This window comes from Tiliqua scincoides, chromosome 10 (assembly GCF_035046505.1).
Source record: "Tiliqua scincoides isolate rTilSci1 chromosome 10, rTilSci1.hap2, whole genome shotgun sequence".
Taxonomy (NCBI): Eukaryota; Metazoa; Chordata; class Lepidosauria; order Squamata; family Scincidae; genus Tiliqua; species Tiliqua scincoides.
The window spans coordinates 19163110-19189971 of record NC_089830.1 but is presented as its reverse complement, the minus strand read 5'-3'; the positions used below and the strand labels follow the sequence as shown (position 1 = coordinate 19189971).

General features: G+C 44.8%; 1 protein-coding gene across 1 annotated transcript; it reads left to right on the top strand.

Moving 5' to 3' along the window:
- On the top strand, positions 1–26679 carry RLF (RLF zinc finger). The gene is made up of 8 exons (XM_066639039.1): positions 1–138; positions 12182–12336; positions 14030–14111; positions 16470–16602; positions 18711–18913; positions 19514–19650; positions 20828–20969; positions 21695–26679. Exons 1-8 carry the CDS (start codon positions 1–3, stop codon positions 26375–26377), a joined length of 5673 nt encoding a protein of 1890 aa, XP_066495136.1. The 3' UTR covers positions 26378–26679.
- The last annotated feature ends 183 nt before the right edge of the window (positions 26680–26862 follow it).

Sequence of the window (26862 nt, the reverse complement as noted above, 5' to 3'; positions counted from 1 at the left end):
ATGGCGGACGCCGAGGCTGACGCGGCCCTGCGGTCGGCGGGCGGCCTCCGCGCGCGGCTGTGGCAGCTGCAGGCGGAGCTGGGCGCGGGGGGTGCGTCGCCGCCGTCGTCGGGCGCCTTCTGCCGCCGCTTCTGCCAGGTGAGGCCTCACGGCGGTCGGGCGGTTGCCGGGCGCTGCGCTGCGCTGCGCTGGGAGGCGGGGCCGCCTCGCCCCGCTCGGGCCTCCCGCCCCGGCCCGCTGTTAGCGGAGCCGCTCCTGGGGCCCGGGGCTCTGCGCTCGTCTGCCCGGGGGGAGCGCCGTAGGCTCCCTTGGCGCCTGCTCCTGGGGAGACCCGCCTGCGTGGGGGCTCCGCTCCGGGCTGCCGTCCTCTCCGCCCCTCCCTGAGAGGAGGCCCCATTGGCTATACTGGCACTTGCTACTGAGTAGACCTACCTGGGAGGGGGCTCCAAGCTGCCCTCCTCTCCACCTACCTGGGAGGAAGCCCCATTGGCTAGAATGGCACTTATTTCTGAGGAGACCTGCATAGGATGGGGCTCTAAGGATGCAATTCTAGCCACACTTTCCTAGGAGTAAGCGCCGTTGACTGTAATGGCACTTCTGAGTAGACATGCATAGGGTTGCACTCCAAGGTTGCCATCCTCTCCACTCTGACCTGGGTGTAAGCCCCATTGACTAGAATGGGACTTGCTCCTGAATAGACCTGCGTAGGGTTCGGTTCTCAGGCTGCAATCCCATGGTTGTAGTCAATGGGGCTTACTCCAGTGTGGAGAGGAATCCATATTGATCTGGGAGTAAGCCCCATTAACTATAATGGGACTTAACATCTGAGTAGACTTGCACAGGATTGGGTACCAAGGCTGCACTCCTATCCATACTTACCATTGACTATAACAGGACTTACTTATAAATAGACGTGCATTGGGTGGTGCTCCAAGGCTGCCATTCTCTCCTTACTAACCTGGGAGTAAGTCCTGTTGACTAGTATGGGATTTACTTCTGAGGAGACTTGCATAGGTTTGGGCTCTAGACTGCAACCCTGTCCATACCTACCTAGGAGGGAGCCCCATTGACTATAATGGGGTATACTTCTGAGTAGACTTGCATAGGATTGGGTTCCAAGGCTGCAATCCTAAATGCACTTAACTGGGAGTAAGCCCCTTTGACTGTAGTGGCATTTACATCTGAGTAGACATGCATAGGATTGGGCTATCAGCCCTGGGCAGCCCTCCCTTTGTGCCTCTGCCTGTGGGTCTGTTTTTTCCCCCCTACTGAATAGAAGAGCATTGAGGTTGTTGTGGTGTTTTAGCAGCATCCTGTGCGTACCTGCAATTTATTTTCCCCTTCTCTGCAGTATGGACGTATACACTTCCCCTGGTATTGGTCCATCCGCTTCTTCCCCCAGTATGGGTGACCTACGTTGTGTGAGAGGGGAAAACAACAAGAACCTGTGGACGTCACTAAAATTGAGTGAGAACAGGCCAAAGAACTTATTTCTTTACCCAGCATTGGTGTCATTGGTCTGTGGAACTCCTTACCACAGGCTTTGGTGATAATGTCTGGCTTACATGCCTTTAAAAGAAGATTGGATAGATTTCTAGAAAAGTCTGTCAAGAGTTACAAACCATGATGTGTATGTGCAACGTCCTGGTTGTAGACGTAGGCTGCTTCACAATGCCAGATGCAAGGGAGGGCACGGAGGTGCAGGTCTCTTATTACCTGGTGTGATCCATGAGGCATCTGGTGGGCTGCTGTGAGATACAGGATGCTGGACTAGATGGGCCTTTGACCTGATGCAGCAGGGCTCTTCTTGTGTTTAGGGAGCAAAAACATTTCCCTGTGTGTGTGTGTGTGCGCGCGCGTTCATGCACAGTGAATCTGCCCATGCATTGAAATTATTTATTGATGTTGTCTTTGGTTTGCTCTTGTTTTTTGAAGGCTTGGCGAGATGTTAGTTTAGTTCAGTGCCTCTTTCGTGGTGGCCCCCTGACAAAAAAAAAATACCATCCCCAAACACATTCACAGGGCAGCGGCTTTGATTTTTCAGACATCAGGTGAAAATGGTCTTGATTCACCAGTGTCTTTAAAGGCCGCAATCCTATGCAAGTAAAACGCCTTGAACCCAGTGGAACTTATTTCTGAGTAAATATGCATAGCATTGTGCTGCAAGTCAGTTTTCATGTGGACTTCCAGTGCTTTGTAAAAAAAAAAAATGTAACATTGCAAATGTGTTTATATTTTTGTTTTGGTTTTATATCTGCTTTGCATTGGCTCTTTGCAAACTGCCTTGAACTTTGACAAAAAATTGGAGGCAGAAATCCACTAAGCACCGCAGATACTTGCCTATAAGTCAATCCCACAGACAAGCCAAGGGCAGGTTTTGAGCCAACTATCATGGAATTTTCTATGACCCTCGGATAAGTCGGGGTTAAACTTAGGGGGCTGTCTGACTTTAGCTTTGTCTGATTTTACTCAAGGCCAGATCCTGAAAAATAACCCACCACTAATTGTTACCTAAGAACTATAGTCTCTAATTTATTAAAAACATAGTAAAAGATCATAAGACATATTTTTATTCTTGTTAAATTCTGATCTTCATTGCCTTTTTGTAAGCACTATCAGAGTAAGTGCACTGTAAACAACATACCAGTAAAACAGTGGTTCCCAACCTGGTATTCATGTACTCCCAGGGACACTCAACAGGACCTTTAGGGGTACTTGAAAAAGAATGGAATAATGGTAGAAAAAGGCAGGTCATGCTCCAGAATACCTTGCAAGACAGGAATGCCTTGCAAGGATCAGGAAGGGAAGTAGCTAGTTGGCTGTGAAAGCCCTACCAATAGCTAGTTTTTGGTCATCAATTCATGTATGAACCAGTGATTGAAAACCAGCACAGTAAAAAAACTGAAACATAATATGGAAAGTGATCAATCACCCAGAATTTCTCAGCACACTTCTGGTGCAAAACAGTGCAAAGGCAGAGTCTTCTGTTCTTTAAACAGATAAAAAGAGAAAATACTGTGATAAATGCATGAAGTCTGGGCTTTCGTATAGAGGAGATGAGGGCTTGTATTATTAATTACAAACATTTTGCTAATATGAAGGGTACAATTTACGAAAACGGGCTGCCAAAGGATATGCAAGTGAAAAAGGTTGGGAACCACTGCAGGAGAACCATGAATCAAATCCACCTTTAAAGTGTCTGGTGTGTTAAGCCAGGAGCTCTGTGTACAACATACAACCCATAACACATAACTGGGAGTGTGCAATTCAATTCGCAGCAGAGAGATGCAGCTGCATATATTTGCAACCCTTTTTACTCAGAAGTAGACCCACTGTTTTCTATGGATGTTATTCTTAAGTAAGGGTGCATTGAATTGTAGCCTGCTTCAAATGGAAAGGAGGATTCCCATCCTGGTAATCTATCCAGAAGTGCTTATTTAATTTTGCAATGCAAAAACCTTACTTAATAAGCTTGGCAGTGGGTCTGTGCTGAGGAGTGCAGAATAACTTTAATGGTGTGAATCAATTTGAGATGCAGTTCTCATTCTGAGAGTGACATAGTTCTTGCATAAGGAAAACAGTAATCCAGTAACTAGCTGGAAATGTCATTGAAATGTTGTAGAATGCAGTGGATATGAACTTTGTTATGGTGTCTCCTTTAGCATGGCTTCTATAATTTCCTTTCCAAGGTAGCCATAGGCTGGAAAATGTTGTCATTTGCCCTCTTATTTGTTGGAGAATGGGTTGATCTTGAACCTGAATAGATCCTTTCATCAGTGCATGTGTGTTACCTTTTGTTATGGTAACTAACACTTATGATGATGGTGTACTCTGATCTATCAGAGAGAAGGAATGTCAGATTTTGTTATGATGATTTCAAGAAGCATGTTTTAATGGTGTTGTGGGAGACACCCCAGAGCGCACTGCCATTGTAACATCTATTGGGGCTGCTGCTGCCTGGAGCATTTGTATCTACTCCCAGCTAAGATCCATAAAGTTGAGATGCCATGTGATTTGAATCTGAATGGTAGATGTTTTTGAGAAGGGTAGAGGCACAGACAGGGTCTTCCTGAAACTGCCCCGTGGTCCATCTAGCTCTGTATTGTCTGTACTGATGCGCAGGAGTCTTCCAGCTTTATCTGGAAATGTCCAGGATTGAACTTAGGTCTTTTTGCATGGGAAACACTGAGCTACACTTTGCATTACTTCTGAGCTACAGTACTACCAAAGGGAAAGATGGTCCTTGGTAAGATCTGTGCTTATAGATGCTATGCAGTCAACTGGGTTCACCCAGTCAGTTGATGCACCTTAAGGAGTTGTAAAAGAATGGCCTTAATAGCCTCTTTGACTTGTGCACAGAGGCCCTTGACTTGTAGCCAGTCTGTTCCAAGACCAAACTATTTGACAGAATGGAGTAATTGAAGGTGGTCATGATGTGTTGATGTGCTAACAGTGATGACCTTTCTCTTGCTTTTGGAATCCAATTTAATGATAAACATTAATTTCCATGTATGCATTTTTGAAGGTGTTAAAACAAAGTGTCCTTTTAGGACACAATTTTAACTCTCTAGTTCTGTATTGACTTACTGGATGGTGGCTGTTGTCTAGACAAGATGTTGCACCAATGATAAGCCCTGGGATCATGTTCAAATTTTTCTGTTTCTCATGGCATGGTCCTTGAAGATGATTTGATGGCTGTCCTTGTCCACATCTGCATTTGTATGTATCTGCTGTTTGATGTAACAGCAGTGGATGTGTTTAAAAATTCAGTTCTATTCCAAGGTGTCCCCTTATTGTAGCCTTTCCCAAACATCTGATAACTAAGGTGAGGCATGCTTTCTTTACAAATTTTAAATAAGGAAATATGGTTTGTTCTAAAGTATTTATATCCTGCTTTTTCATCATTTGTCTTCCAAAATTTTCAGTCTTAGGGCCAGGTTTCCAAAAGTAGATCTTCTCTTTGGAGTAAACCAGCAAACCCCCTTAGGCCATATTTGGTGGGCCAATACCCCTGGCACTCACCAATGTACTGCCTTGGCATTAGCGATGAGGCAAAAACCAGACTTTCCCCAGAAGCACCCACTCCCCAGATCAAATTGGAGATGGGAGCAGATAATCTCCAGGGCAGGATAACTTCTGTCACACAATTCTTCCCAGAGAGACCTGGTTTCTCTTTGCTTTTCCAGGCGTGGGCAAACATTTGTCAGTCACTAACCACTAGACCAGGGGTGTCCAAACATTTTGGCAGGAGGGCCGCATCATCTGACTCTGTGTCAGGGAGCAGGAAAAAAATTAATTTACATTCCAAATTTGAATAAATTTACATAAACAATACATTAGAGATGGAACTTATATGAATGAATGGATTTTACTGAGTTTATTTATAATACACATGAGAACTGTTATACAGGCATATAGAACCACATGAGAACTATAAACTGTTTGCCACACACCTCCTGCACAGTGAAAACACAGACCAAGCCAGAAATGCCTGGAGACATAAGTTGTTCAGAGGCAATGGGGGGGACACATTAAAATTTTGCTCAGGGAAAAGCAGAAAACACATGGAAACTATAAAATGTCTTGCTTTAACTTCGCCCGCAGCTCAAGTCTGTCGGTCACAACCGGCAGTCATGGGCCAGTGTGGGTTCCAACAGTCTCTATCGGGCCAGAGGTGCATAGGAGACTGGGGACTCTCTGCAGGCTGGATTGGGGGACCCCGAGGGCCACAAATGGCCACCAGGCCAGGGTTAGCCCAACCCCACTTTACACCAAAAGACTTTACTGGTACTTGTAGAGTAAGAATGCACAAGAATAACTGTGGTTTTTCTGAATGCATCAAAGAGAAAGACAAACCTAGAGCAATGGGAACTCATGCAGAGATGCTTTTGATACTCTTCTGTGAGGGCGGGTACTTCTGTTGCATTTCTGCATCTTGAATGATTTAGTAACACCCAGAGATGCAGAAGAACTACCGGTTCTGATAGATAGCTGACTGGAAAGAGGCAAGAAGACCAGACCAATAGATCATGCAGAGGAAAAACTCTGTGTCAATGGGTACTTTGACCTCAAGGATCCTCTGTGGGTTTTTTATGGCATGTTGTTTGGGAATTGCTTGCTTGTGTGCGTAGTGTTAACTGGAAAACTCTTGGTAGTTCCTAAAAGTTCCCCAATCTTGTAGTGACTAAATTTTCTCCAACCTTGCAATTCAAACCTCATATTCAAAGAATTCAGACATCATAAAAGGTTTCTATGATGCTGCAGAATAGGAGAAACTGCAAACCGTATAAGATGTAGGACAGTGGGCAGAGAAGCTAGGGCTGGTGATGGCTTAAATCCTTTTCCTCCAAGGCTTGGCTGTGTATCTTATGTATCCTTAGGAAATGAAGCTTGGCTATAGAGGTTGTCTTAGATTTGGCTTCTCTCATGGGAAGCCAGCAGTGCTGGCTGTAAATATGATAAACTTTGACAAGGACTGGAGAGGATTTCTGGATACTGCATTAGCAATCAGATAAGGGAGAGTCTTTAAATGTAGAACTGGAATGGAATGGTCTATAAGAGAGAAGTATGTGAACTTCATAATCAATTTGCATCAATGAGAGTTCTGGAGAGAGAGCCCAGAATAAGACCACAGGGTCATGTAAAAGGCTATCAACAAAAGCAGATTTTGTATGCCATGCCAATGGAGAGTTAGGAGCTGTTGTGTGGAAGAAGTTAGATGAGATGGGTTTTCAAGCGGTTAGGTTTTTAAAAAATCATTAGGTTCCTGTGAATCCCTATTCTATATAAAATTCCTTTGCAGGGGGAAAAATGTGGCTTTGTATTGCATAAGGCACAGTTCTTGTACCCCCCCCCCCCAAACAAAACAAAAAAACTCCATTGGTCTTTTTAGGTGGTCTTACAAGGATCTTATGATGAACTGAAAATGGAAAGGGGAAAACTTAACAGGAAATAGTCTGTTAAAAATATGTGTGCCGACGCATTACAAATGTCAACAAAATCAGAGAAGAACTGAGGTGCAACTTGTTCATAAATGTGTGAGAAGATAACCCTGCCAAAAGTGCTATCTCTAGTGTTGAACCACAACCCTATTTATCACTTCAGTTCTTGTTCATGCCTCTAAGCAATCTTGACTCTCCATTCATCCTTATCTTTGTCCCTGAGCGCATCTTTACTTGTTTCAATACAAGTTGGTTGTTTCCCTTGGAAATAACAGGGTGTTTGCACTGTTATTTTTCCTCCTCCATGAGTTCCTCCAACCAGACTTGTCCCTAGTGCAATACTATATATTTAATTTGGGGGGGGGCAGGGGAGGGATAATTCTTTGAGACTGCTGTTACAAATAACCAGTGGCAAGTTGTACACATGCAGTCACATAAGGGGTAAGACAGTGACATCTTCTTACCATATTATTTGTTTGAAACCTCAGTTAGCTATTTGCTGGAGATTAGCATGTTTAAAGGTCAAATCTTTAATGTGCTGTAGCAAGCAGAATGATTTGGCAGTTGCGTTAAGAAGCGGGGAAGAGGAATGGGTTAATGGTTGTAGTAGGTGTGACTCTCTTAGCCTGGTGGAAAGGGAAAGAGAAAGTAAAATCATAAGCTTAGATGCCTTCTCTCTTGAGTCTAGTTTTAGCAGAAGACAGAATCTGTACAAAGTATTTAGTTGAGAATCTCACTTTAGAGAAACTGTACTCATGAGTTCTGAACTTCTCTCAGCGGTTGGCAAAGCATGTTGCCCAGATGACCTCCATTAACTTAGAAGATTCTGCTATAGGGAAGTCTGATGGTATAGGTAACCCAATCCCCCCCAGGCTTTTCAGATTTTAGCTTCTTGTTGGTGTTGTATATTTAGCCTGTGAAACACTTTTACTCTATTGTCACTATTACACAGAAAGAGAAGACACTTTAGTTTGGAAAACCAAGTAAAGTGGGCTCTCAGTATCTGTGGGGGATCTGTTCCAGGGCCCCATAGATACTGAATTCATGGATAGTGAAATTGGGGGGGGGGGGGATGACCTGCAAACCAGAAATGCCTTTCAGAAATCTCAAGGAGGCCTTCTGAGGCACAGGGACCTCCCCACATTTCATAAGACCTCCTGGACGTGACTGGAAGGCAATTTTGGTCACGTCTCTGAGATCCTCCAGCCCCAGACTTTGCATTTGTGGATATTCAAATCCACAGATGCCAAGCCTACAGATAAGAGAGGGCCCATTGTATGGTGAGGAGAAGGTGGTTCACGCATTTCTCCTGTTTCTGTCCATGGTCCTCATGCAGTAAGTGTGTACCGGATTTGGAAATGGGGTATTAGCACAAAATAGTGGTTATTTCTGGTATAGCTTTGGGTGTTATGGTGACTGACCGTTATGACGCCACGTAAACTTATGATTGCAGGATAAATGGCTTATGACATATTTTTAAAAAACCCTTAATTATGAGTCCCCTCGAGTTGATGGTTGCCATGTTGTTGTGACAGAGACAGATCCTCTGTGACAGAGCATCCTCTGCACCATACTTTCCCAAATGCAGTCAGGTTCTCCTAAGAAAGCTGAGCCATGACTTGACAAGTTGTACTGGCTGTCATTGTGATGTTCCAGCATTGGGCAGGTTACATTTTCTGCCACCAGAGACAGATTCCCAGCTCACCTTGAGTCTTTCTCAGGTCTGTGGATGTTTCTTAACTATTCCTGTTAGGTTCCATCCCACCCCCATATGCTAAAGCTTGGCCTTGCAATATTGCCACTTTGCATCCCTGTATATGTGACTGTGGATAAAGATAAGTCTCAACTTTTTTACTTCAGCCATTATAAAGAAGGAAAGCTAAAATAAGACTGTTTTCCATTTTGACGGTGAAGGCAAGACTGATCAGAATAATGACAAAACATGGTCAAATACGAGACAAAGCTGGATTAATTGTAAGTGAACTAGAACACATTCACCCAGCTTGAAGGAAAAAGCTGGATAAATTTCAGAACACTTAACTGTGACGCTGGAGGATTCATGGAGAACTGCTGTGGTCCCAGAAGTACTAGCTAAAAAGCAAATACATGTATTCCAAGTGGGAATGAGAGATTTGTAAACTTGGTTTCAGCTACTTGAGCAGATGATAATGAAGCAGTTGACTTTAAGCACCTGACTTTAAGCATCTGCCCAAAACTGGGTGTGATTGCCTGAAGTCCGTAAAAGACCTGGGACCTGTTGTATTGGTGGGGGAAGATGCTGTCTGCTGGGACCATGTCTCCTCTTCCATGTGAACTGATAAAGCTTTGGCATTCTGAAATGTGCCCAGTTATCTTCTTGAGTGTGCTTGGATTTGGTTTAGATACATTTCTGAAGCAGCTGCATTTTAGGTGAGCCCCAGGGTTTGTGCATGCTCAGTGGGATTTTTGACTTGGAGCTGAAGGTTGCCATGCTGAATTGCAAATTACATTGGAAACTCACTTCTGGCTGGCTTGCCATGTGGCACCAGGGACTGCTGTTTGGGAAACCCAAGGCCCCTTGGGGTGTGTGGAACTAGAACAAAAAAATCTTCCTATAAATCCCCAATGCAATGTTGTGACACAGCAAGCAAATACCATTGGAGCATATTTCCATAGGAGCATGTTTTCCAAGCCTGCAGTGCTCTGCTAGCACTGACAATCTGGCTTACTGTGCATAGTACGCCTGTTGGTAGAAAGCATCCACAAAAATGGGCAGTTCTCTAAGTAGCCATACAGAATTTTGTTCTTGTCCTCAGCCTTAGTAGGTTGATGCTTTGTGATTGTTTTCATGTTTTCAAACATTATGTAGTTTTCACAAATACATCCCCCAGTGGTAAAGATCAGACTTGGTGTGTTGTAGGAAATAAGTAATTAGATGACTGAACATGTTTGTCCCTCTTTGGTTAAAAATATCTGGACGGGGAGTTCTTTGGAATTGGTGGGAGGGATTGGAGTTCGACCCTTCCCCTCTTCCTATATGCAGCATCATAAATTGATACATTGATGGTCCATCCTCTTTGGCTATCTTTCCAATGTGGCCCACACTTGCTCCAAGTTTTTTGGTCTAGTGCGAATGTTGTCCAGTGCAGCAGTCCCTGTTGTTTAAATGACCTGGGAAAGGCATCTGATCAGCGAGTAACCGGTCGACCAAGGGTTTTTTTGACGTGATACAGGATCCAGTGTGTGATTCTGGTGCTCCATTGGTCATCTGTTCGGCGGATGACATGTCCTGCCCATCTGTGCTTTGCAGAAGCCACGTACTTGAGCGCATCTCTGACTTAAATCTTGGACCTGTACCGCACACTCCTGTTACTGGTCGTCGAGTTGTGGGCTGTGTATCTTGTTGCCTAACTCAGCACTTGCTGGTGGTGAATTAATTTACTCCATTTCATGGGCAGCAGTCTGAGGCTGAGAGAGAGGGAAGATTCAGTGCAGGTACTATGGCTTCTTCTAGCTAAGGAAAAGACCTAATCACAGATCTCCCATCTTGCATCTTAGTGGCAGTGTTATCACACCATCAGTGCATGTAAAGCTTTCTATAGAGCAGGGGTGCCCAAACCCCGGCCCTGGGTCCACTTGTGGCCCTCGAGGCCTCTCAATGCAGCCCTCAGGGAGCCCCCAGTCTCCAATGGGGCTCCGGCCCTCCGGAGATTTGTTGAAGCCCACACTGGCCTGAAGCAACTGCTCTCAGCGTGAGGGCGACTGTTTGACCTCTTGCGTGAGCTGTGGGATGAGGGCTCCCTCCACTGCTTATTGTTTCACTTCTGTGATGCGGCAGCAAAGGCCAGCCTTGCTTTGCGAAAGGCCTTTTATAGGCCTTGAGCTATTGCAAGACCTTCATTCATTCATATAAGTTCATCTTTAATATATTCATTTATGTAAACCAGGGGTGCCCAAATCCAGGCCCTGGGGCCACATGCGGCCCTCGAGGCCTCTCAATGTGGCCCTCAGGGAGCCCCCAGTCTCTAATGAGCCTCTGGCCCTCCAGAGATTTGTTGCAGCCCTCACTGGCCTAACACAACTGCTCTCAGTGTGAAGGCAACTGTTTGACCTCTTTGCGTGAGCTGTGGGATGAGGTCTTCCTCCACTGCTTGCTGTTTCACGTCTGTGATGCAGTAGTGGCAGCAAAGGAAAGGCCAACCTTGCTTTGTGCAAGGCCTTTTATAGGCCTTGACCTATTGCAAGACCTTCATTCATTCATATAAGTTCATCTTTAATATATTCATTTATGTAAACCTATGTAAATGTATTCAAATTTTAAATGTAAATCAATTCTTCCCCCCCCCCGGCCCCCGACACAGTGTCAGAGAGATGATGTGGCCCTCCTGCCAAAAACGTTGGACACCCCTGCTATAGAGGCAGGTCCTTACCCTGAGGGACCTGTACTCTAGATATTGACTCAATGGAGCCATCCTTTTTGGCCCAATCTGTCAGCTTCTCCGATACAGTATTTATTGCCTTTCTAATATTTCTAAAGCAGTATTTTGCTGAAGCTCTCCATGAAGCACACATTACAGTACAAACAGTGATCAAATGATGGCATCCTGCAACGGTCTGTGTATGTGGATTTGTGGACCATTGAGTATTGGTCCTAGCCCCCCCCCCCCATGACTGGCAGCATCCCTGCTTGTATTGCATCACTGGTAGCAACTGTAGACATGGGGAGAGGGATTATTTTGAATGGGTTTTTGGCTCATTCCTGGTTGTGCTGCTGCTTTGTGCTCAGAAAGCCCGATTCTTTTAAAAACTACAGTTTCCTTGCAGAAAAGCTGTTTGGGTGGGAAAACCTTCCTTGAGAGTGGATTCTGTGCAGGTTTTCATTGTGGAAACATTACCTTGGGTTTCGAACATTGTTTGACTGCAGGTGTTGTGTCTACAATAGTCTGTAAACAAAAGTTTTGCAAGTCTGGAACTTATACTCTCCTGCTATCCTGTAATGGCTTTCAGGCACTCTGTTCTCAAGGGTCCATTAATCTCAGTAATTAGTATTTGCAATTTGGCTTAAGGGTGTGTGTGTGTGTGTGTGTGTACGTGTGTGTACTCAAAGAGGTCAGTGATAAATTGCCATTTCTTCATTTGTCTTTGAGACAGTCATGGTTGAATTTCCTCCGCATATAATTATAACTCAAATTAGAAAGGTTTGTTCTTTTTGTTTTTAAATTATTAAATACTAAGTTTTGCTACATTTATTCGTCTTCTAGGCACTGCTACAATATGCCAGCAACCGGGGTGCTTCGGAGCACTCATTGCCTCTCCTGGAAGTGTATCGAGTCGCTATCCAAAGCTTTGCCAGTGCCCGACCTTACTTGACTACCGAATGTGAAGAAGTTCCTCTGGTACTTGGCAGGCTAGTGCTGTGAGTACATTTTGAAGCACAATGTTGAATTGAGAAGATGTGTTGCTCTGTTGCCCTTGCAGCCCATTGTCTTTAACAGACTGATATCTTCCTGATGTCCTTATTCCCTATATTGGCAATATGGGTTTCTTCTGTATCTTCTAGAACAGTGGTTCTCAAACTGGTGGGTCGCAACCCACCAGTTCGTGTAACACTTCCCCGTCCCTTTAAGGGGCAGGGGAAGGGGAGGGAGGCAGGGGAAGGGGAGGATCACGTTGCTAGGGGGTGTTTGTGCCCTACTTTGCATAATGCTGGGCTGCAGGAGGTGCAGGCAGCTGTGCACCGCGCTCCCCGACGCTTGGAACCTGCAAAAGAAGTGGGCGCAAAACACTTCTGTTTTGCAGGAGGTGCTTTGTGCCTGCTTCTTTTGCAGGTTCCAAGCATCGGGGAGCGCTGTGAAGGGCTGCCTGCACCTCCTGCAGCCTGCTGCAGCCCAGCATCATGTAAAGTAAGGCACGAGTACCCCCCTGCCCCCCCTTTGCAACGCGATCCTGGGGATCGCGTTGCTGCCCTAGCCCCTCCCACACAGGAACTTACTGCGGGAGTAAAGCTCCCTCAAAGTTTGAGAAATCCTGTTCTAGAAGATAGGGTAGGAGAAAGTCTCAGTAGATGCACTTTGTATGGGCCCAGCTTCTCCCTCCAGTGCTGTGAAATTTTCACGGATCTCCCCTTGATTCTTAAATTTAAGAAACCTGAGAGCCAGCATAGTATAGTGGTTGACATAGGAAGCTCTGTTATACTGAGTAAGATCATTTGTTTATTTAGCTCAGTACTCTCTGCACTGGATAGCAATGGTTCTCTAGGGTGTCAGACCCTACATTTATCAAACCTGGGTCCTACTGCGTACAAAGCAGATGCTGCTATTGCTGAGCCACAATCTGGATTGCAGAGGCAATGACCTTAGACCAGTCTCTCAATCTAATGTACTTCATATGGTTGTGAGAGGGGAAAGCAGGATGTCCCCACATGTACTGGCCTAACATCCTTGGAGGAAGGCTGGAATGCAAGTGAAACTAATTTGTGGTGGAATGACCATTATCACCCAGTTGTTAATGGCACACGTTCTGCTTCCCCCTGCACCCTTTTGTAGATTTATAAGCCTTAAAAATAGCTGTTACTCCCAGCCAATATTTGTCATCCATAGTCACTTTTTGATCAGAGTCAGTGATTGGGGGAAAACGGAACACTCTGAGTTTCAGCAGTGACTTGCCTCAGCAGCTGCTGAGGTTTAGCTAACCATACTTCCGTGTCGTACTGTAATGTTAACATCCAGATATTGTTAACTGGATGTCTGCCTGGATTTTTCTCACGGTGAGCAGCAGTTGCTTAGCCCAGTAGTTCCCAAACTTACCATGGTCATGGCATACTGCTGTGGCAATGTCATCACCAAACTTTTCTGGGTGCCGCCATCTTGAATGACATGTTCTTCAAGATGGCAATGCCTGGGAGAGCTAGCAAGAAGACACTGCTGGGGGCATTCTGTGGTGCTCCTGTGCTGTGGTGCACAGTTTGGGAACCACTGGCTTAGCTGGTTGGCTATGACCATAGCTGGGTGTCTACTTTGTGTGTACCTTCTCTTGGCATAAAGAGTCAGAAGGGACAACATGATTCCACAGGAAATGTCATTTTGTCATTGGGGTCCTTTTTATTTCAGGAGCTGTTTTGAACTACTGGTTTCTGTGCCTGAAAGTGAAGAGCAATGTGAACCATTGTTAAGACTGTTTGAGTCTATACAGGTGAGTATATTTAATACACATCCTGCAGAGTATATTGTTTAAGTAGCTAGCATCTAGAAACCCAGTGCTATCTGCTATCCTTGGTCTAGTCCAGGGATCTCCAAACCCCCACCCTGGGGGCCAGATGCGGCCCGCGGCAAGCCTTTATCTGGCCCGCAACCAGCCTCTTGTCCCCTGAAAGCCTCTAGCCCACTTGGCCGAACATGACAGGAACTATGCTCTGGTTGTGTCTGGAGGGTGTTCTAAGGGCCAGAGAGGTTGAAAGAATGAGCCCATTCATTCATTTATTCACTCATCTAAGTTCTATCTCTAATTTATATAAATTTTATATTTAAATTTCTTTTCCGGCCCTCAACACCGTGCCAGGTATTTGATGAGGCCCTCTGGCCAAAAAGTTTGGAGATCCCTGGTCTAGTCGACGTGTAAAACCCTTGACCTACTAATTCTTGGATACAGTGAATACAAGAATCTGGAAATCAAATGAGACAAAATCAGTGCCTGGATGGCGGAGTCTTGTGTAAGCTCCACTGAGCTTTCTGAAGATAGTGTGACGATGCCACTGAAATGTAATGAGTAAAATTGGGTAATAAGAAATATGACAAAGAACACTATACATTGGAACATGTTCAGCTGAGCATGAGCAGGAAACCTACTTATGAGCTTGTAAATTTCTGTGGTGAGTCAGATCTGCATGCTTGGCTAAACCTGAAACGCTGTTCTAGTAAGGAGCTGAAAAAGACACAGCTTCTACTTGGAAATAATCTTGAATCTCGAACAAGGAGCACTGCCACTAGATTTTGCAGAATCAAAATCTAGAGGGGAAGCATCAGGAATCAGTCCCGGGGTTACTTGTTCAGCCCTGAGGCAGGAGGTTAGAAAGAGGAGACAAGAAGTTGGTGTTGATTGAATATATGGTACTTCCTATCAAAATTTGAGCAGGAGCAAACTGCTCCCTTAAATGTCTTTAGATCTATCTACTATGGCCAGCTGCCCTGGTCCTGGAGAATGGGGGCAGGGACTCTGGTGCTGTAATCTGTAGGCACATTCTGGGTATTTCTGGGTCATAGATGACCATGTCCATTTGAAAGACTTGAAAGATTATTTTTATGATGGGCATGCATCCTGTTCAGTTCAGAACAAGGGTCTCTAAACTTTTAGGCCAGACTGGCATGGTGTCGATGGCCGGAAAAATAAATAAATTTTAAATATAAAATTTAATTAGAAAGCCGAAGACCTGAAGATGACCCAGAAAGTCACTTCTGGTTTTCCAGGAAAACAAGGAAGTGATGTTTTTAGACCTTTAGAGGGCATTCTGAGGGGAGGCGCATGGCCTCTCTGGCCCTCAGAACACGCTCCAGACACAACTGGAGCACAGCTCTGGTCACATTCAGTTGAACGGGCCAGAGCTAGCGGGACCAGAGGCTTGCCACAGGCCGGATGAAGGCTTGTCGCGGGCCATGTCTGGCCCCCAGGCCAGGCTTTGGAGACTCCTGGTCCTGAAGAATAACCAAAGCATCTCAGTGGACTTAAAGGAGAAAAATGTAATCCTCACCCGCTTGTTCACTGATACAATAGATAAAAGAGAAAAGCAGCCAAAGTACCAACATTTAAAAAGAAATAATATTGAAGAGCTGAAGGCTGACAAGTCTGAAAAGCCAGCTCTGCCACTCCCCCAAAGTTTCTAGGGATGTCCTGCAGAATTTGAGGGCTAGCAACTAGACATATAACTTGTTCTGTACCAAAAAATAAGGAGAGTAGGTGAGGGTGTATGAAATGCTGTTGATGTTTTCTGGACTTCTCAGTAGCTTTCAGCTTTACCAGTTATAGTATCGTCCTTGACCATCTCTGTGGGTTGGGGAGGTTGGGAGAACACAACATAGCAGAGGTTTCATTCCCCTTTTATTGAAAGATGATGCTAGGATACCACTGTTCTGTCCAGTGGGAATTGTCTTAAAATATCTGGGTGAGGTTTTAGGGGCTTTGGGGGTGTGACAGTATCATCTATTAACACCCACCTGTATTTTTTGTCTCACCTCAGTGTGGCAGTGGAGTACCTAAATTAGCCATTTTTCAACCACTGTGCCGTGGCACATTGGTGTGTCGCGAATGGTCTGCAGGTGTGCTGCAGGAATTTGGGAGAGGTTCATTTATTAGTAGGGCCGTTGGAGTGTGAACCTCCCACCAGCAGCATGGTGTGCCTTGTCAGTTGCCCAAAACTTATGGTGTGCGCTGACAATTTTAGCACCTTGATTGTGTGCCAGGAGATGAGAAAGGTTGAAAATCACTGATAGATGCCTGTAAGCATTTGATGGATTGGGCAATGGTTAAAGTGTGTGTTTTCTCATTCATCCTGTATAGGATTCCCATACTGCATTACTTAAATTTGGAGATAACAGCCTCGAAGTACTGACTGACATCACCAAGGAGGGTGTATGGAAGAATCCGGTTCTTGTGAAGATTCTCTCCCAGCAATCGGTAGAAGCAGAAGAAGGTAAGAGGCTAAGGCTGCACTTCAATTTGGAATTACTAACCTTTAGCTGTTCTGGCCTGGGCAGCACCTCTCTTTTCATACTGGAGCCTCTTGCAATTTGAAAAATTAAACTAGTGATAATTGTTCTTAAATTGGCACAGAGTGTCTGGCTTGGAATCTTCACACATCTTAAAGCCGAGTTTCAGCTGTGGCTGTTTACATCTCCTGTTTCACCCATTTATGTTTGCTTTAAAGTTCCCTCTATTGTAATGAAATGTGCAGTAGGTAAAACAAAGGCTGCTCCTGCACTTCAGTTGTATATAAATAAAGGGGTTCTGGGGAGCATGATTTATTGCAGAGGTGCCTATTTGGTAGGCTAAAAGTTCTTCACCCAAAGTGAATATATTTATTTTCATTCTGCATCTATTTCTAGGGAAGTTGGTCTGTTGAGTGGGATACTGTAAATAGATTGTGTTTATAGCTGTAAAGCCTTAATTTACCCAAGTGAAATTGTAAAGAGAAGGCGGGGGATACTTAATTAGTATGCCAGTTCTGGGCTTATTAGTCTAATACTTGTATGTAAAGCAGAATAGAAGAGTAGTATCTCAGATATTGTTAAGCAACATCACATCACAGTGTTGAATGATTCTTTATTACTCCAGGACTGTTGCCTGCTGTGAGCTTATTTATGCAAATGGAATTTAGACCTCAGTTGTGTTATTCTGAAATACATTTTGTGTTGTTGGGTCATTCCATGGTGTTTAATCCACACTTCCTTACTGACTCTCTTAGATGACTTACAGATCACTGTCTCTCTATAAAAGTCTGCTGCTTGTAGAAGTTCAGTCTTACTGCTGTTTTACATGGTACTTTTCTAGGAGTAAGAGTGGGAAGAGTTGAGAACTCTCTGATGGGCGTTCTGCAGTTGGGGAGTTCTGTTGGGGGGGACATTTCCTTTCAGTTCACTGCAGTCTTGTTTTGTGCTATCCCATGCATTGTGCTGCTCTCTCTGAATGTACAGAAGCTCCCCTAATTTAGGCAGATTAGATTCTAGAAGTTTGTAAATTGTTATCCTTCAGTCCAACATTGCTACTATCCTTAGTGAACGTGTTGTGAAATATGAACAAGAAAAAGTATTTAGTACAGTACTAAGTGGTCTAATTTACCTTGCTGGGTCTGGATGGAATAAGATGCAGAATGTTTGGAAATGGGTGTTAAAGCCATCTATTGACATATGGCCAGGCATATTTGTATCTTGAAAGTTCTTAAGTAAGCAAGCTTCTTGATTAAAAAAAATAAAAGAAGGAAAAAATTAGTTTATGGGCACAATCCTAACCAGGTCTACTCAGAAGTAAGTCCTATTTTATTCAGTGGGGCTTACTCTCAGGAAAGTGTGGTTAGGATTGCAGCCTGAATTGAACTCAATGATCACAGGATTATTGGTGATGTCAGCATAGGAAACTGCCTCCTACTAAGTCAGATCATTGGTCCATCCAGTAGATAGTCTACTGATCCTACCTACGTACAAGTAGAGCAGGGGTGCTCACACTTTTTTGGCTCGAGAGCTACTTTGAAACCCAGCAAGGCCCGGAGATCTACCAGAGTTTTTTTTACAATGTTCGCACCATCATAACATATAACATTTATGTGTACAATGTATGTTGGTGTACCTTGAGCCCCACTGAGTATAACAGGACTTACTCCTGAGTAGACATGCCTAGGATTAGGCTGTGAGGCTGCAATCCTAGCCACACTTACCTGGGAGTAAGCCCCATTGAGTACAATGGGCCTTACTCCCGGCGTTTCCTCCCAGAGGCACCTGAAGGGGGGGGTCGGCACTCCACGATCTACTCATTTTGCCTCGCGATCTACCGGTAGATCATGATCCACCTATTGAGTACCCCTGAAGTAGAGTATTGGCCACTGTGGCTGGCAGTGTCTCTTCAAGGCTCAACCCAGGACCTTTGGCATGCAGGTCAGGTGCTCTCCCATTAAACCAAACCTCTCCCCATCAAAGGATGATGTAAACGAATGGGAACCTTTCACTCTGGCTTGGCACACCTGACAACTTGAACCAAGTTCTGGCCAAAGTCTAGTGTCTCCTAACATCTTGTCGCCTTCTTCTCTAGTCAATACACTGATTAGACGAGAAGGACCGGCCTTCCTACAGATGCGAATAAAACACTTGATGAAGACCAACCGCATTCCTCAAGCTGCTTCCTTGTCCAAACTGTGCAAAGACTCCGCAGACATTTCCAACACATTGCCTTTTCTCCAAGCCTACATCACGTGCTTGTGCTCCATGCCTCCCAATGAAGAGTCTATCAAGGAGGTAGGTGGGCAGCTTATCTCTGTCAAGATAGCCAAAAATAAAACTATTTTTGGCACAGGATAAAATGCAAACAGATTCATATGGCATTAAGTTTGGTGGGATGGGGCCTTAACTCTCATCCTTCCACGGGTGCCCAGCCACAGTTAAGGGCTGTTTTCTTTATTGGATGCGGGTGGAGGAACAGCTTTGAATCCATCATTCTCAGCAGAAATGGTGATGAAAAGATGTTCAGTTTGGAGGTGTGACTAAACATCTGCCTTTGTCCTATCTAATGCTGCTGCTGGATTGATGGGAGGAATGGTTAATCCCAAGAATTGTAATTCTGTGAGGAGGCCTGGGGCACCAGTGGCCCAGTCCTTTTTGTTTGAGTAGTTAGCAACCCAAATAGGCCTTCATTCATTCATAGATGAAGTTTGTATGTTGTACTGGCATTGAACCACAATACTACATTTGTTTTGTATGCACACACTAGATGTAACTGAATTATTGAAGATCCATGCAATATTGCCTCAGCCCAGGGGCATCTTCTTGGTTTTGCTTCTGTAATCAGAGGCACAATCTTGAATGAAACAACTTACAGTATCATTCTCCTTTTGAAAGATTGCAAAGGTGGACTGCAGAGAGGTCCTGGATATGATATGCAACCTGGAAGCAGAGGGTCAAGACAGCACTGCCTTTATTCTTTGTACAACGTACCTTACTCAGCAGCTTCAAACTGCAAGTGTGTACTGCTCTTGGTAAGTGGCATGTCTAGGTGTGTCTTGCTTATCCACATAGATGTTTATGCTATTCTGGCCCAAGTGTGTCCTTGGGGTGACTTGCAGTGAAAAAAAGACCTGGTTTTAATGCATCCATGATGAAATGCCTTTCCTGTAAAGAAAGGTTAGCTTTTAAATCTGCAAGTTTTGTGATTTATTAAATCTTACTGCATTATTTCCAATTCTTGTGAATTGCTAGGGTACATTTGATAGCAAAATCTACCCCTCATTGTATGAACTCAGTAAAATTAACCATGTAGAAGTTCTCAAGATACAAATGGTGGTTGTTTCTATAATGCCATTGCTGTACCTCAGTGGTTCTCAAACTCTTGTGTAGAGTTTGAGCTGCTCTAAGTGTTTGTGGTCGTGGTGGGGACATAATCAGAACAATTATGCTGCGGGGGGGGGGGGACCCTGGAGCTTGGTTTTTACTTAACCCATCTGCTGCTGCTGGGGTGGTGGTGGTGCAGGGAGCCCTGTAGAACTCTCTACAGGGCTCCCCCAGCCTCCAAATGTTGAAGAAATAAAATTGCAACCCAGCTCTGGACACAGCAGCAGATGGGGTAAGTGAAAACCAAATCCCTGGGTTCCCACCAGCAGTGTGATGGTTCTGATTGCATCACTGCCATTGCCCCGCCCCTTAAAGGGGCAAAGGCAGGGCTTCTCAGGCTGGGGTCTCACAGCACCTCAGTCTGAGAACCTCTGCTGTACCTGGTGCTTCTTAAAGAATGCGATGATGGGCCTGTAGCCCAAGGAGACCAAAGGCCCAATCCTATTCAGCTTTCCAGCACTGATGCAGCCTCAATGGAGCCCCAAGGTAAGGGAATAAACATTCCAGTACTTCAAGGAGGCCTCCTTGACTGCTTCTGCCCCCCCCCCCCCCGGTAGGATGCAGCATATGCCCCATTGGCACTGCTGAATTGGAGCTTGAAAGTTGGATAGGATTGGGCCCCTAGAGAAGATCTTACGTTTCCATATCCTTTACTCTGCTTCTAGATGTTAATGTTGCTCTTTATCTGCTTTTCCTTTTTTATTTTTATTATTGCTTTGTGCTATTTTGCTGTAAAAGTTGAATGTTTTCTGTAAATTATAAGTAAAATGAATTGTCCTTGCATCTTCCGCCTAATTACTGGTTTGTCTTGTCTTTTCTCTGTAGGGAACTGACTTTATTTTGGAGCAAGTTACAAAGAAGAATTGACTCTTCTTTAGATTCATTTCTGGAGAGATGTCGGCAGTTTGGCATCATTGCCAGAACGTTGCAGCACCTCTTCTTCCTGATAAGAGTCATACAAGCCGAAGTATGTGCTCCATTGGTGGCCTACTGCATCTTAATGCTTAAAATTTGCTTCTTTTTCATCTATGGTGAAATGTATTCCAGAGGGGGTAGCTACGTTTAATATGTTGCAGCAAAAATCACCAAGCGTCTTGAAGCAACTTGAAGATTAACCTGTTTATTTCAGCGTAAGCTTTTGTGTACTGCAGCCAATTACATCAGAAGCATCAGTCCATGAAGGCTTATACTGAAAGAAATGGGCTTTAGTCTATAAAGTGTTTCAAGACTCTTGGTGGCTTATGGTGAAATGTATAGCCTAGCAACTGTCACAAGTGGGGAATGCTTAAAAAAAGGTCCCCTTTTAAAGAACAGGTAAATTGGGGCCTGCATTTGAGAAAAAAATATCAGTCTAAAGAAAATAACTAAGGCTGCAGTCGTAACCACACTTTCCTGAGAGTCAGCCCCATTGAACAAAATAGGATTTTTAGGGCACAATCCTAACCAGGTCTACTCAATAGACTTGGTTAGGATTGTGCCCTAAATGTGTCTGTGTAGTGTGTGTGTGTGTGTGTGTGTGTGTGTGTGTGTATATATAAAATCTATTTTGAATTTAAATATCCAGGACTTGACTTGTCCTTACTGGACAAAATATCAAGGTAGATGTCATATTTTCTTGTCTTAATTTTGTATTGTCTTTAAGAAAGTGTCTAGGAAAAAAATTGCTAATTTATGCTTCTGTCTTCCCATTAGGCAGAAGAAGCAGGCCTTGCTGTGTCTATTTTGTTATGTGTGAGAGCCCTGCAGCTCAGATCAAATGAAAATGACGACATGAAGACTTCTGTCTGCAAAACGATTGCATGTCTTCTGCCAGAAGACCTTGAAGTTAGAAGAGCATGCCAGCTCACAGAGTTTCTGCTGGAGTCCAATGAGGAGGGATATAATCTGCTTGAAGAGCTGTACCTGCAGCCGGATCAGAAATTTGATGAAGAAAATGCACCTGTTCCAAACTCACTCCGTTGTGAGCTCCTGTTGGCTCTGAAGGCTTATTGGCCATTTGATCCAGAATTCTGGGACTGGAAGACTTTGAAGCGGCACTGCCTCCGTTTGTTAGGAAAAGAAGTTTCTGAGTCAGAGGATGATCTGAGTTGCAATGAGATGTCATTCAATGAGACAGAACTGTTGGACAGTCTTCTGAGTGACTGTGAAGAAAGCAGGGATGAAAATAGTTTTGAAGGCCCCGATAGCTTGAACCAGTCGAAAGAGAGAGTCAGAGTCAAGAAACCCATCGGTTCCTCTGAGAGGTACCAGCGATGGCTTCAGTACAAGTTTTACTGTGTCATCTGCAAAAGGGAGTGCATAGAGGCTAGGATCCTCCACCATTCTAAGATGCACATGGAAGATGGCATTTTCACGTGCCCAGTATGTATAAAGAAGTTCAAGAGGAAAGACGTCTTTGTGACGCACGTCATGGAACACGTGAAAATGCCACCAAGTCGAAAGCACCGTGCTAAAAAGAAGATACTGTTGAAGAAAGAGAGGCTCGCAAAGAACAGCCTGTCCCGGATAGCTTCTGTAGCCCTTGCAAGAGAGCCCCCGCTAAAAATAATGCCGTGCGAAAAACCCAGAAGTGACCCACACGACTATGTCACATTTAGCAAGTTAGAGAACTGTCACCTGCAAGACAGAGACCTGTACCCGTGCCCAGGCACTGATTGCACCCGAGTGTTTAAGCAGTTTAAGTACTTGAGTGTTCACCTAAAAGCAGAGCACCAAAACAACGATGAAAACGCCATGCACTACTTGGACATGAAGAACAAGCGAGAGAAGTGTTCGTTTTGCCGGCGGCACTTCATGTCGGCGTTTCATCTGCAGGAGCACGAGCAAGTGCACAGTGGTCCTCAGCCCTACATGTGCGTGTCTGTGGGTTGCTATGCCCGGTTCAGCTCAGTCAACGAACTGCTCCATCACAAGCAGCAGCACGACGACCTGCGCTATAAATGCGAGCTGAACGGCTGCAACATTGTTTTCAGCGACTTGGGGCAGCTCTACCACCACGAAGCCCAGCATTTTCGGGATGCGTCGTATACATGCAGTTTCCATGGTTGTAAAAAGTTCTACTATTCAAAAACCGAGTTCACAAATCACCTCTCTGTGCATATTTCAAACGGTGAAATGAAGGAAGCGCCAATTAAGCAGGAGGAGCCTGTTTCAAGTGACAGCCTTGCCTGCCTTTCAGATACAGATGGACTGGAGCAAACAGATCATTCCCATCTCTGTGAGAGTTTCAGTTTGCCGTCAGGGTCTGCAAATTCAGAGGGACACCTGCAAGTTAAAGAAGAGCCTCTCACTGATGGGGAAGTGGAGGACAAAAGTAATGGCAGTTTTGGAAGCAACGTCACACCGCCAGCTAATGAAAATCAGGTGTCGTTATTGACTGAAACAGTAGACCATGGCCAGCCAATTCCTGGTATTTTGTTACCCCATGAGAAAGTCTTCCTTCCGTCAAATCTAAAAGAGCGATATTCAAATGTGGCTGTCTACTTTGACGGGAAAAGATTTACCTGTGGTTTTGAAGGCTGCGGTTCGACTTACAAGAACTCCAAGGGCATGCAGAAACACCTCCGAAGGGCTCATCCGTACCATTTCAAACCTCGAAGGAAGCTGGGTGTGAAGGTGAAAGATACTGGTCAGGTCAATGAAACGTCACCTGATAGACACACTGGAGAGATGAGTTCGGAACTGAGGCAGTTTTCAGATACAAACGCCAGCTCTGTGGGCAGTGTAGATTACAACGCAAGCTCTAAAGGCAAAAGCTGTTTCAAAGACGAGCTCTGTCCGTCTTCCCCGGAAATGTCTTTTTTTGAACCTTCTAAAGTCTCAAGTGCAGAAGACGCCATGTTGGAACTTCTCTTGGGCCTGAAGCATTTAAGCTTAACGCATTCTGGGCATTCTTCCAGGTTCTTGCAGTCCTATTCATCAAAGTGCCCCAACTCTGAAGATGATTCTACCTCAGACCATTTCACCGAAGAGCAGCGAGGCAAACTACCAAAACAGTACCTTACCCAGCTTGCGGCCAAGCCATTTTTCTGCGAGCGGCAAGGTTGCACATGTGAATTTGTGACCAGGGAAGCTCTATTGACACATTATGTTAGAAAGCACAACTATTCAAAGGAGAAGGTGCTTCAGCTGAATATGTTCCGACACAGGTATTCTCCCTTTAAATGCCATATTTGCCAAAGATCATTTACTAGGAAAACACACCTTAGAGTCCATTACAGAAACAAGCATAAACTTGGCAGTGTGACGACCACTCAGAAACTGTTCGGTGAGGAAAGTTTTGGGGATCTGGATGATTGTGCTGAGGATATGCTGAATGACACTGTGTCTTCAATGTCTGCTTTCTATAGCAACGGAGAGGAAGAACTTGATGACCAGCCTAAGCTTGATGGTAAACAGAAGTGTCGTCCCAAGAAGGAAGAGCTTAGTTCCGAAACGGATTTGGAATCTAGCGAAGAAGCAGAAAGCTGCATGAGTGGAAAGGAGAGCAAGTTATCTGCTCTAGAAAGTCACCGAAAAGGGCTAGAAACGAAAGAAGGGAGGGGAAGTAAAAGAACAGTTGCCAAAGGGAACTTGTGTTACATTTTGCATAAATACCACAAGCCGTTCCATTGTATACATAAAAACTGCAATTCGGCATTTACTAATCAGAAGGGTTTAATTCGTCACTACAGGACTGTGCATCAGTATAACAAAGAGCAGCTCTGTCTTGAGAAAGACAAAGCGAGAACAAAGAGGGAACTTGCCAAATGTAAAAAGATATTTGTCTGCAAGCAGAAGGCATGTAGCAAGCGCTTCTTGTGCTCGAAATCTCTTGCTAAGCATTGCAGTGACTTTCACAATCTCAGCCACATGGAGGATGCAAAAGTGCTTTCCGAAACGGAATCTGTCAGGTTTCCTTGTCAACACCCGCGGTGCCCCGCTGTGTTTTACTCCTTCCACAAGTTAAAGCACCACCTGATGGAAGAACATGCCAAGGAAGAGCTCAGCAAAGAGATTGAGATCCATTGCGATTTCAACGGCTGCAACCGAGTGTTCACAACTTCCAGCCTCTATTCTCAGCACGTGTTTTTCCGACACGGCGGTTACGGCGGGGATTCCAGAGAGGCCAAAGATAAAAGGAACCACTTCAAAGTGGAGCGGGAGCGGTGTCTCAAACATGGAGACAGTGCGAGGAGGAGAGCAATCCACGACAAAGCTGGCAAAAACAGTAAAAATAAAGGAAAGCAATTGTATAACTTTAGGACGAGGGAGGAGGCCTTGCGTATGTGTAAAGACAATTGCAATCAGCCCCAATACCCGTGCATGATTCAGGGGTGTCCCTCGGTTGTAAAGCTAGAGAGCAGTATTGTGAGACATTATAAGCGGACCCATCAGATGGCCAGTGTTTATATAGAAGACCATTACGAGAAGCTTGTGTTTTTTGTTGAATGTGGTACTGTGATAAATGACCCGTCTTCGGAAGCAAGTCAAAACTCCAGTAAGGAAGCCAACGGCGACGTTAAAGAGGAGGCCGCAGCACACCTACGCTGTCAGCGCATGAGTGAGGAGCGTCTTGTTCTGAACAGCGGTGACAAGAGCAGTAAAAAGCCCAGGTTTCCTGATGGTGAGAAGCTCCGGGAAGCAAGTGTTGTTTTGTATACAGATACTTTAAAACATATCTACAACCCCAAAACAAACAGATGTTTTGAAGACTGCAGTCGAACGGAGTCGCCCCTGAAGAAGGCGGAAGATGTGCCTGCTGGTGAGGGAAGAGAGAACGGCACCAGCGTACGGCTGTCCAGAGAGAGAGAGGCCAGCGGCTTGCAGCACACCTCACCGCATCAGGATGTGAAACAGCCCCCCCTTCCTGCTGCAAGAGACAAAATACAGAAGCAGAAGCAGTCAGCTCCCAAGCCCTTTGATCTGAAGTCCTTCAAACCGATGGGATTTGAGTCTTCGTTTCTGAAGTTTATCCAGGAAAGTGAGGCCCGAGGTGATTCTGATTCTGAGGATGATTGGGGGCCGCCTGAACAATGTGAAACGGATGAGCTGCTAGAAGAGGACAAAGACTCGGAAAAGGACATTGCACAGGGCGGTGCCACTTACAGAAACGTCCCTGCAGCAGCCACGCTCAAGAAGAACAGTGACTCCAAAGCTCACGGGCAACTGAGAGGGATGCAGTCTCTCTTGCCCACAGACTCTCCCTCTCTCCCATCTCTGGAAGACCTGAGGGCCATATTGGACAAGGCATTAACAGACTGCGGGGACCATGCCTTAAAACAGCTTCATTATTTGCGACCAGTCGTCGTCCTGGAAAGATCTAAATTTTCCACATCGGTCATAGACTTTTTTCCAACAAAAAAACCAGATCAGCTTTGTGTGGGAAGTTCATAAAAATCGTTTTGTTTTATTTAAAAAAAAGAAAGAAAAAAAAGACTGCCTCCACTACTGCTACATGGGGAAAACTTGCTAATTGGTTCAGTGCACATGTTGTTGAGGTTAGATTAGGCTGTTCAGTTCCAGTTCCATGAATGTATGACATCTGTCTACAGTATTGGCTGAGTTTATAGCTCCCCTGTTAAATTTAAGAGGAAAACAAACCTATTTTGGTGCTAATTAATAGAAAATGGGAGGGGGAGCCTTCCTCTTGCAAAGTAAATGTGCATGATTGTATATGGAACAAGTACTTAGGGTACCAAGGGAGGGTGGGTGGGTGGGGGACAGAGGGAGGATGGAGCTCTTACTTGACTTGAATGTGCACCTCGGGGTGCTTTGTGTAACATATTGTACACTACAGCATCTTATATTTTTTGAGTTATGAGTTTCAATAAAAGGAATTTTTTCACCCATTTTTGTTGACTGAACAGCCAGGTGTCCAT